This window comes from Lepisosteus platostomus, chromosome 17, assembly GCF_059453375.1.
Source record: "Lepisosteus platostomus isolate fLepPlt1 chromosome 17, fLepPlt1.hap1, whole genome shotgun sequence".
In the NCBI taxonomy this organism is placed as follows: Eukaryota; Metazoa; Chordata; class Actinopteri; order Semionotiformes; family Lepisosteidae; genus Lepisosteus; species Lepisosteus platostomus.
The window spans coordinates 14,099,680-14,109,472 of record NC_142627.1 but is presented as its reverse complement, the minus strand read 5'-3'; the positions used below and the strand labels follow the sequence as shown (position 1 = coordinate 14,109,472).

At 36.9% G+C, this 9,793-nt stretch overlaps 1 protein-coding gene across 1 annotated transcript in view; it reads left to right on the top strand.

The window, feature by feature from the left end:
• Positions 1-604: 604 nt before the first annotated feature.
• Positions 605-9,793, top strand: part of LOC148646204 (protocadherin Fat 4) — a 28,281-nt gene continuing 19,092 nt past the window's right edge. Inside the window, exons 1-15 of the mRNA XM_088609939.1 lie at positions 605-797; positions 1,524-1,598; positions 2,105-2,268; positions 2,603-2,647; positions 2,748-2,837; positions 3,373-3,462; positions 3,552-3,662; positions 4,059-4,172; positions 4,973-5,066; positions 6,034-6,146; positions 6,824-6,997; positions 8,183-8,311; positions 8,602-8,757; positions 9,382-9,562; positions 9,637-9,770. Of these exons, the coding sequence (XP_088466065.1) occupies positions 719-797; positions 1,524-1,598; positions 2,105-2,268; positions 2,603-2,647; positions 2,748-2,837; positions 3,373-3,462; positions 3,552-3,662; positions 4,059-4,172; positions 4,973-5,066; positions 6,034-6,146; positions 6,824-6,997; positions 8,183-8,311; positions 8,602-8,757; positions 9,382-9,562; positions 9,637-9,770 (1,749 nt within the window). The 5' untranslated portion in view covers positions 605-718. The remainder of the gene's footprint in view (positions 798-1,523; positions 1,599-2,104; positions 2,269-2,602; positions 2,648-2,747; positions 2,838-3,372; positions 3,463-3,551; positions 3,663-4,058; positions 4,173-4,972; positions 5,067-6,033; positions 6,147-6,823; positions 6,998-8,182; positions 8,312-8,601; positions 8,758-9,381; positions 9,563-9,636; positions 9,771-9,793) is intronic.

The following is a 9,793-nucleotide window of genomic DNA, read 5'->3' as shown; positions in this document are numbered from 1 at the left end:
CAAGAAGCAAACTATCCTCATTTGTGATTCTCAGTGACTTCTAGAATATAAGAGAAGAATGGGTTTATTTGACTATATTGTAACATAAAGGTGCCTAGCCTCTGGGCTTATAATCTATCTCAATAAATTAAAAAAAATGCCTTATTGTCTTGTCATTTAAAATGGGTTGCTTCATTATGGCATACACTGTTATAAGACTAAAGCACTGTCCTTTTTATGGAAAATAATTACACACTTTGAACATTATACTCTCCAAATACACCAAGACAAGGATGTGTCAGTTATACGATAAAAATTCAATGACTGATCTGATCATTATTTTTATAAATTAGGTTTTGAAAATACTGAATGAATCACACTTTTAGTCTAAAAGTATTAGTATTATTACAGTATATAAGCCTAAGTGGCTGGAAGCCAGTTTTTATGGTCTGCCTCTTAAAATACCTTATGGTTTCGTGTCACTGAGTGATGTGGTTCTCTTAAGTAGTACATTGGGACTCGTGAATAGCTAAGAATTGACTTGACTGACTTTGACCTCTTGTTATCTCTTGCATTATAGCAGTACTGAACGTTGTAAATTCTAGTAACCAACCAGATTCTGAAAAGCAGGCGTGGTTGTTTCTAGCTGTAAACCTGTGAAGAAGAAAGGACATTGCCTGTTCTTTTGCACAGGTGGTCCCAAACCCTCGCTATTGTAACTGGGCTTCATCTGCAAACAATGGAGACCATGAAGTACCACCACTTTTTGTTCTTCATGTTAATAGGAAATTTGTGTTTTCAAATGAGCAGAGCTGTTGGTGAGTATTTTCTAATGTTCTTTACATGAGAACAGTTATTAAACATGTGACTTTTGGATCATAAATGTAGATGTTTTAGGAGATATTAAAAGGTAAAACTTGTCTGACCACTTCAGCTACTGTTAAATTTAAATGATAGTCTTTCTAGGCTTTGTATGTGACTCCAAAGAAAATAAACTAAATTATTAACCTCAGGGACAGAAATAAAGCTTATCTGAAGAATTGTACTACTTTCCAATTTGTGATATGTTTTTATAAATGATTCAATATTTTTTTCTTTGAGTTTATGTATTCGAAAAAATTAAACGATTCCGAGAGTGTTTAGAATCCTTTTGTACATTTCTGATTCTCTTTCCAGTTTATTACGAGCTAAACAGGAATATTTAATATCAAATGTAGTCGCTTGCACCATAGTGCTGAGTGAAATATTTCACCTTCGATTAAAAAATGTACCACTGTAAAAACTAAATCATTCAATGCCTTAAATCTTCTAGGATAATGAATAATTGGTAAATTGTGTTAAGTGGCGTATCAATGTATTCAATGTTAAAAGAAAAGAGATGTAAACCTCAGAAATATGACAAAAAATGTCCAATGTCTTCCATTTTAGGAAGTGAAAAACTGAAAAAGATGTTTCTGAAAAGAATGTCTTTAACATTTTTACCATTATCCAACATTTGTTGTATGCCTTTTTTCAAATTCCTAAATTTATTCATTTTATTCCAGAGACAACACACATAAATTGTGAAACAGGTATTGCAGAACCAGTTGTAATTGGGCCAGTGGAAGAAGGATCCTCTGGTAAAGTATTCAGAATTAATAAATCCATCGTTCATAAAAATAATGCAGTCGTGAAACTGAAAAATATTTTATTTTTTTCTGAAGTTTGTATCATTTATAGCATTATATAATACTAGTAGCAACAGGGTAAAAATAATCAAGATGGTTGTATTATATTAGAGATATTAAATACAGTATAGTATACGGACATATTTTTCCTTTTAGATGAAGCACTATCATTCCAACCAAATTCAGTTTGTAGTCAGGGAAACCCTCTTTGTGTGCTTGGTGAATTTATATCTTCATTTTTTTATATCACGTCATACATTACACAATATTGTATTAACAAATTATGCCCTGTTAATATAAATTGATTTACAGTAGTTCACATTTTGCAGGTACAGTATAAATGAATTGTGCTCTAGTTGGGTTAACAGTGTGAAATGTGTTTTTACTGCCGCTGGAACAGGATTATGAATAAAAAAAGGCCCGGAAATTAATTTTTTTTTTTTTGTTTTCTAAAACAGGTATTGTGGAAACAATTACTGGTGTCCCAATTGACACAGGTCTGCAATTAGTCAAGTTTGGATTTGAAAGTCATTTGCAATATGTGGAATTAAATCATACATCAGGCTCTGACACTGCAGTAGTACTAACTAAAGGAAAGTTGGATGCTGAAGACTTCCATGATGTGAGTCTGTCTGTATCCATGCTTCAAAAATTGTTCTTTAGTTCAAGTAATCTCTTTTAAACAACTCAATAATTTTAAATTAGATTGTTCTGTTATTAAATTTTGTTACTGGTTTTTAAATGTTCCTGCAAATAACATATGACTATATAAAAAAAGATTAGTCATGGATTATATCAGGTCATAAAGGACTATAACTGATCCAGTGAATGACTGCACAATAAAGCCACCTTTGGTGTTTCACTATTCTGTTACAGAAATATTCTTGTTTTATAGGTCAAAAAGAAACCACAAAAACTTTAGGTTTGTAATCTGCTTCTTTGACATTGTTTTTTAGACCAGTGGGGAGATTTTTTATGCTATCAAGTGTGTGAAAAATTCAGTAAGTATAGGTACTCCTGACTTCTAAACTTAACATTATTATTGTTGTTTGTTTAACAAGTTTTTTGATTGAATTGTTTATTAATCTCAACATTTTTTAGGTACTGAATAACCGAATACTCCGGATCACAGACATCAATGACAATGTGCCAGTGTTCCAGCTGAATAATTACAGCGTCACTGTATCTGAGGTGAGACCACTGTTTCTTTGAAAAGCAAGAAAAACTACAGCCTCTTCCTGTAGTCTTACTCTATGAGCCTGTCAATTGAGGCAATGAGGTCAAGTGCAATGAGGGCAGATATAGCTAGGGACAAACAACAGAGTACAACGCAAGACAACCACTCTAACTAAATAGTACACATTTGAAAACAGCTTTAAAAATGTAAAGAAAAGCAAGAATCATGGAACACTATATACTGTTGGTAATTGGAGTGACTACATTACCTTTTCATACAGATATCAGACGACGATGTTGAAATTCATTTTGAGCATGGATTATTCCTTCTGTGGAAAAACGTCATCAGTCATCGAAATATAAATTTAATATAAATATAAATTTAAATTTTAAACATTTCTGATGACCTCCTTGGAAAAAAAAAACGGAATTGTGTATTTTAACTTGAGGTGTATCCTCTATCGTCAAAAAATGATATGAGCAATATTATTCTGCATGCTTGTTTATAATTAATCCTTTAATGTCATTGTCTTGGCTTGTGTGACTTTAGGCTCATCAAGTGGGTGTTTCAATAATTAAAGTGATAGCTGAAGATCGCGATACCAGCCCAGAAAACAATCGCATAACATATTCAATTGTGGTAAGAAACAAAACCTTTCTCCTTCTCACCAGGTGAGTCAAGTAGAGTCTTAACTGATTTATTCTGAGGGCATTTTCTTTCTTCTGAAGCCTCCAGCTCCAAGTGAATTTGAAGTGCAAGCTCGGGATGGAGCCATCTTGTTGAAGAGCCCACTCAACTATAACAGAGCCAGTTCTTACAGCTTCAATGTGAAAGCACAGGTACAGGACTGTGCCTCTGTCCTCTCCATAGCATATGTGCTGTGTTCATTTCATGCTGGCAAAATAAACAACATTTTGAGAAACTACTAATCAGTGTAGCCATGCGTGGAAACACAGGGCAGGGTAGCACAGAATGTTATATGTAGATATAAAACATAATCATTTCAAAAAGAAGAGAATTAAATTGATTAGTCTGAGCTGTGCTTAGTTTACATATTACTTAAACAAATAAAAATGATTTAATCATTTTCAAATGATTACATTTCAAAATCAAAGGTTTACATAATCATAATCAATTTTGTTGAGTGATTAAGCTTAAAAGTAATCATTGAGGGGGTTGGGGTGTGTGGTGGATTTGGCTTAACATTATAATTTTGGAAATATTCTTTTTTGTAGGATCCAAAAAATGAATCCAGCCAAACAAATGTAGCCATTACAGTGACAGACTATGACAACATGAGCCCTTATTTCAGTCACAGCTTGTATAGTGCCACCATTCCTGAACACAAGGTGAGTTTGCTTCTGCATCCTGTACATGCTGCTGGTTGCTGGTTAAAAAAAAGACATGAATGAACGAAATCTTCTGGGTTAGATACCATATCAAATGGCTGCCCCTCTCCTAAGTAATGCTTTGGTTAGTAAGGATGGGATCAATAGTAAGGATCAATTGTACGCAACTGAAGTTCATTCTAAATGGACTTGCGGTGAATGTGAGCTGCTGTGTCTGTTCTAACTTCGCTCCTGCGAAGATTAATTTATCCACTGTCACTGAGGGCCGTGATGCTCAACACCCCCATGTTTGACTTGGAAGAGGTCCAGTACACATGTGTGCCCATAGTCTCCCACATACACTGGATCTTTGTCAGTTCCAACCAGGCCAGGATGTGCAGGTCAAGGAAGAGCTTTGACAGGAGATGAACATAATGGATGGGGCTCAAACCACAGACTGCAGCCTTGCCAAGAGAGTTAGCTCTTTTGGTACAGAGGCGTCTCATTGTCCTTGAAGCTCAGACTGAAGTACAGATACATAGCCCAGCCTCACCCTTTCAACATGCTTTCCTTTTCCTTTGGTGCCTTTGGCACATTTGAAGGAACCTGGTTATGAGTGATATGAAGCACTCAGAGAGAAGTTCATGCATCTCAGGAGTTGTTTCATATGCTGTGCCATTCCTTATACAGTATGCTGATTTTCAGGTCCTGTGTGTTCTTCCTGATTCTTTATTCCTTTCCACTCCCAACCCTTTTGCGCACCCTAACTATAATATTTTTTAAATTGCCTGCTTATGTGTTTTTTTTCTTCTCTTTCAAAGACGGGTGAGCTCAGCACTGTCCACCCAGCAGCCATTGAAGCCAAAGACGGAGATTTGGGGTTAAACACACCTGTTAGCTACAGCATCACTACAGGTGCTTCCCAACACTTTTAACAGTTTTTTCTTTGCTTGAGATATGACCTGTAAAAAAGGTTATGTCCGTGCCAGAGCCACAGCAGCTCACTGGGCAAGAGCTCATCCTGGTTTCTGTAGCGTTTAGCAGACCAGAGAGCACTTGACTCCCCTGGATGTGACTCCGGTCCATCACAGGCCTCACCCCCAGCAATGCTGGTCCTCAGTTAGAGCAACCTGGGTAAAGCACCTCATAAAGACCAGGTGTTTTTACATCAGGGGCCATCACGGGGCGGAGTGGTGGCTCTGTGGCTAAGGATCTGCGCCTGTGGCTGGGAGGTTGCCGGTTCGTATCCTGCGGCTGGCAGAGGAATCCTACTCCGTTGGGCTCCTGAGCAAGGCCCTTAACCCCAACTGCTCCAGGGGTGCTGTACAATGGCTGACCCTGTGCTCTGACCCCCAGCTTCTCTCCATGTCTGTGTGTCTCATGGAGAGCAAGCTGGGGTATGAGAAAAGATAATTCCTAATGCAAGAAATTGTAAAGGGTTAATAAAGTGATGTTATGTTATATTATTATAAAGCAAAAATCAATATGTAGTTGTACCTGCTGAGCAAATGTGTGGAGTCATCAGTAATAAGAGTAGGATTTACCAGGTTTGGTTAACATGTAGTTTTCCAGTGTGTAGAACGAATGAAAGTAGTTACAATACTGATCTTTAACAAATAAATCTGATAAGATGATAACTAATTATAACACTTTCTATGATGTATTAATGCATTATAATAAATACAATAAACACATCTTATCGTGCACTAATGCATAAATAGTAAATTACTGCTTAAGCATCTCAAAAAAGGAAAGCTATCTCCATAGATGTACAAAAATACATTTCTGGGGGCAAAATACAAACAGTGTGACAGTTTATTCTTGACATTTACAGCTATATGTGAAAACCTGTTAACATTGCATAACTGTCTCTATTTCCCAGTGACTCCCCAGGAATACACTTCCTCCTTCAACATCAATGAGGACAATGGAATTGTATCTGTGCTCACAGCACTGGACAGAGAGCTCATTGAGACTGTAGAAATCAATATTAAGGTATGCAGTCTGTTTATTTCAAATTTAAGGCTACGAAGGAAATAATAATGTTTTTTTTTTGAAGAACTGACATCTGAAAGAAGATGATTAACAATATTCTTTTCCATAAATACATTAGGGCTTACAGAACAAGGATTTGTTGCAAATCCCAGGATTTCTGATAGATCCGGTGTATTCTGATACAATATTATAATATCTAGCAGTGGAATGAAAAGCAGTATTTGCCATTTTTTTTCACTGAAGTTCATGTTTAGTTCAGATTAGTTTCTTTGTCCAAAATAGAAAAATCCAGTGTAAATACAACAAAATTCTGATTGAAGTCTTTTAGTTAATCATAAACAGTAGCTTTTTGCTCCCATCTGAATTCTATAAATAAATGCATATTACATTTGCATATACTGTAACAACATGAAACTGATATTTTGCCATATTCACAGAAGCACTGTTTCATCTATACATTTTCAGCCTGCTTGTCATGGTCAGGGTTCTGGTGTTCTATTCCAATTAAATGTATTTTTTACCATCTTGTCTCACTCTTTCAAGAGTATCTTGATCAGTAAAACCAGCACTAGTTTCCTCCCAATTTATTCATCAGATTGACGTACATGTCAGGCACTGTAACTGGAGTGCAGAATTTTATGTATGCCTGAGATTTCTCTTTTGTCTTTTTGCCTAAGGCATCGCAGCGAGATGACAGTCTGAAGACAGCAGATGCTACTGTGTTTGTTAAAATAGAAGATGTGAATGATAACCCACCAGAATTTGACAAAGAGTCTTACACTGTCAACATTACAGAAAACTCTCCAAATGGCACAGTTATCCTTCAAGTGAAAGTAACAGACCGCGATGAAGTAGGATTTGATTTTTTTACATTTTATTTCAAAAGTCATTCTCTTAATGTGGTTCCAGATACTGTTGTTTTCTTTATTATAGAATTGGGTGAATCTTTTCATATGTGCCTGGGGCCTCTCTGTTTAAACCACATTTAGGTTAGTAGGGAGAATTAGACCAGCAGTCTATACATTTCTCTTTATAATCCATTGTTCTTCATTTAGACCAGTGCTAGTAGTAAGAAAAAACTAATCAAAAATTATCCTTCACATAAAAAAAGTTTATTGATAAAAAGCTGCCTGCCAAAGCTTACTATTCTTAATCAGAATGATTAACGTGATGTGCTGTTTGTGCCATCACCCCTTCCATTCTGAGAGCCTTAACACATCACAGTACATCCACGAATTACAATGAATGGCAGTGTTAGAATTAAGCAGCACAGTCCACACACACAGACATTCCTTATACTTATATAGCGCTTTTCTGGACATTCCACTCAAAGCACTTTACAGGTAATGAGGACTCCCATCTGGATGACTCCCATCTGGATGACGTTACAGCCGTAGTGCACCAGTACGCTCACAAACACACCAGCTATCAGTTGCCAGTTCAGAGATGGGGATTATTAGGAGGCCATGATTGGTAAAGGCCAATGGGAAATTTGACCAGGGCACTGCAGTAACACCCCTACTCGTTTTGAGAAACACCCTGGGATTTTTAATGACCACAGAGAGTCAGGACCTCGGTTTTACATATCAGGATGGCACCTTTTTACAGTATAGTGCCCCCATCACTATACTGGGGCATTAAGACCCACGCAGACTGCAGGGTGAGCGCCCCCTACTGGCCTCACTAACACCTCATCCAGTAGCAACCTTAGTTTTTCCCCAGGAGGTCTCCCATCCAGGTACTGACCAGGCTAGTTGTGTGTTGCAGGGTGATATGGCCGCTGGCCAAAAAAAAATGGCCATTAAAACAAGCAGCCCAGAAATCTTCTCCTGCCACCTCAATATATGTCAAGAGAGCAAACATTGTGAAAAAAAGCTAGACCGTACATTCATAGGCTCCTAACAAAAAAGACAAAATAATGTCTTATTAATATATTCCTTTTCTTATTCAGTGAATTTATTTCCATGTTTTGCATTATTTACTCACTTTGTGCTTGGCCAGGAAATGCATTTTGTTAACTGATTTTTATTATTTAGGGAGGTTTTAGGGGAGTATTGAGAATCACTCCAGAAGATTCACCATTTGAGATCAGCGCTGACGGAGTCATTACAGTGAAGAATTCTATTGCTCTTGACAGAGAAAAAAGAACAAGCTTTTTTCTCCAGGTAAGTGTTTCAAAGAGTTTAAAAAAGTTAAAAGTTAAAAAAAATGGACAGCTGAAAGTTTTTTGTATTTCAAACTAACTATAATATTAAGTCAGTAGGTATTTTGAAATATTAAGAAATATTAGAAAACCTAATAAAAAGAATTGCGAGTATCTTTTAGCACAATTTCAATGCAGTGAAAGTTGGAGACCGAGACAGAGATTTCTTGCTTTATGTTTTTTGTGTTAATATTAATTTAGCTCTTTGTTCAAGAGAGACTCTCTTGTAACTTTGCCTTCTCCTCCATCAAGATTGTAGCAAAAGAAGACAGCCCTCCCCAGCAAGAACAAGTGGTGAATGTACTTGTACACCTGCTGGATGAAAATGACAACAGCCCCAGCTTTGATAGCTCTGAGTATGTAGGGAAGGTTTTCAAGAACCAGACTGTCGGCATGACTGTTGTCAAGGTAAATGCAGACTGTGGAACTGTGTGAAAAAGGCTTGCTTCTGCTTGTCAGCAATGGAGTGCTGGGTGAGGTACATGTACAGAATTTAATCCCTTCAGGGCATTGGAGTGCAGGTTACACTTCATAAAACCATGCAGATATATTTTGAAGTAATTCTGATACACAACAGGACAATGAAAAGATGCTTGGCATTTCATTTTCATTTAAATAAGCTTTGATGGATAGGAATAGGCTTATTATTATGCAAAGGAAAAAGTAATAGGTTTATTCCATGCTGAAAAGAAAAGAAAGTATGGAATTAATCTATTTTTGTTCCTTTGCAGTGTACGTATGTTGACGCAGCTACCCACCTGAACTTATTATTATTATTATTATTAATTATTATTATTATTATTATTATTATTATTATTATTATTATTTTACAGCCGTTTACAGAGCATTGAGCAGACCTTGTTTTCTTTTACTCTGACAATTCCGAAAAATAACTTTCTTAAGTTACTGCAGCAAAGTAGAACGTAAACAAGTTTGAGAAATTCCAAAACAGAAATAAACAGAATGACACTGCCAATATGAGCTCCTTATTGTGTAACACCTATTACTTCTACAACCTGTTTGCTTGCTTAGGTGGAAGCTGTAGACCCAGACCAGGGTGCAAATGGCCAAGTGAAGTACAAAATAGATGCTGGAAACCAGGACACATACTTTCACATTGATCCAGACACGGGAGTCATCACATTACTCAAGGAGATTGTGTTAGAGGAAAACCATGTGTCTCATTTCCTGCTGCACGTGAGAGCCACAGATGGTAAGCTGGCTCCAGGCACACTGAAATCTGCCCCTGCTTTGCCTGGAAGGGCTTAAAGATTTTTTTTGTTCCAGGAGGAGAGGTGCCTAGGGCCTCCTCTGTTGCTGTGGATATTTGTGCCCCTGGTGACTCCAACCCACAGTTTTTGAAGCCCACCTATGAGGGGACCGTACTGGAAGAACAAGACGCCCCTGTACAAATAGTGAAGGTAAAAACACATGAGCATCTTAC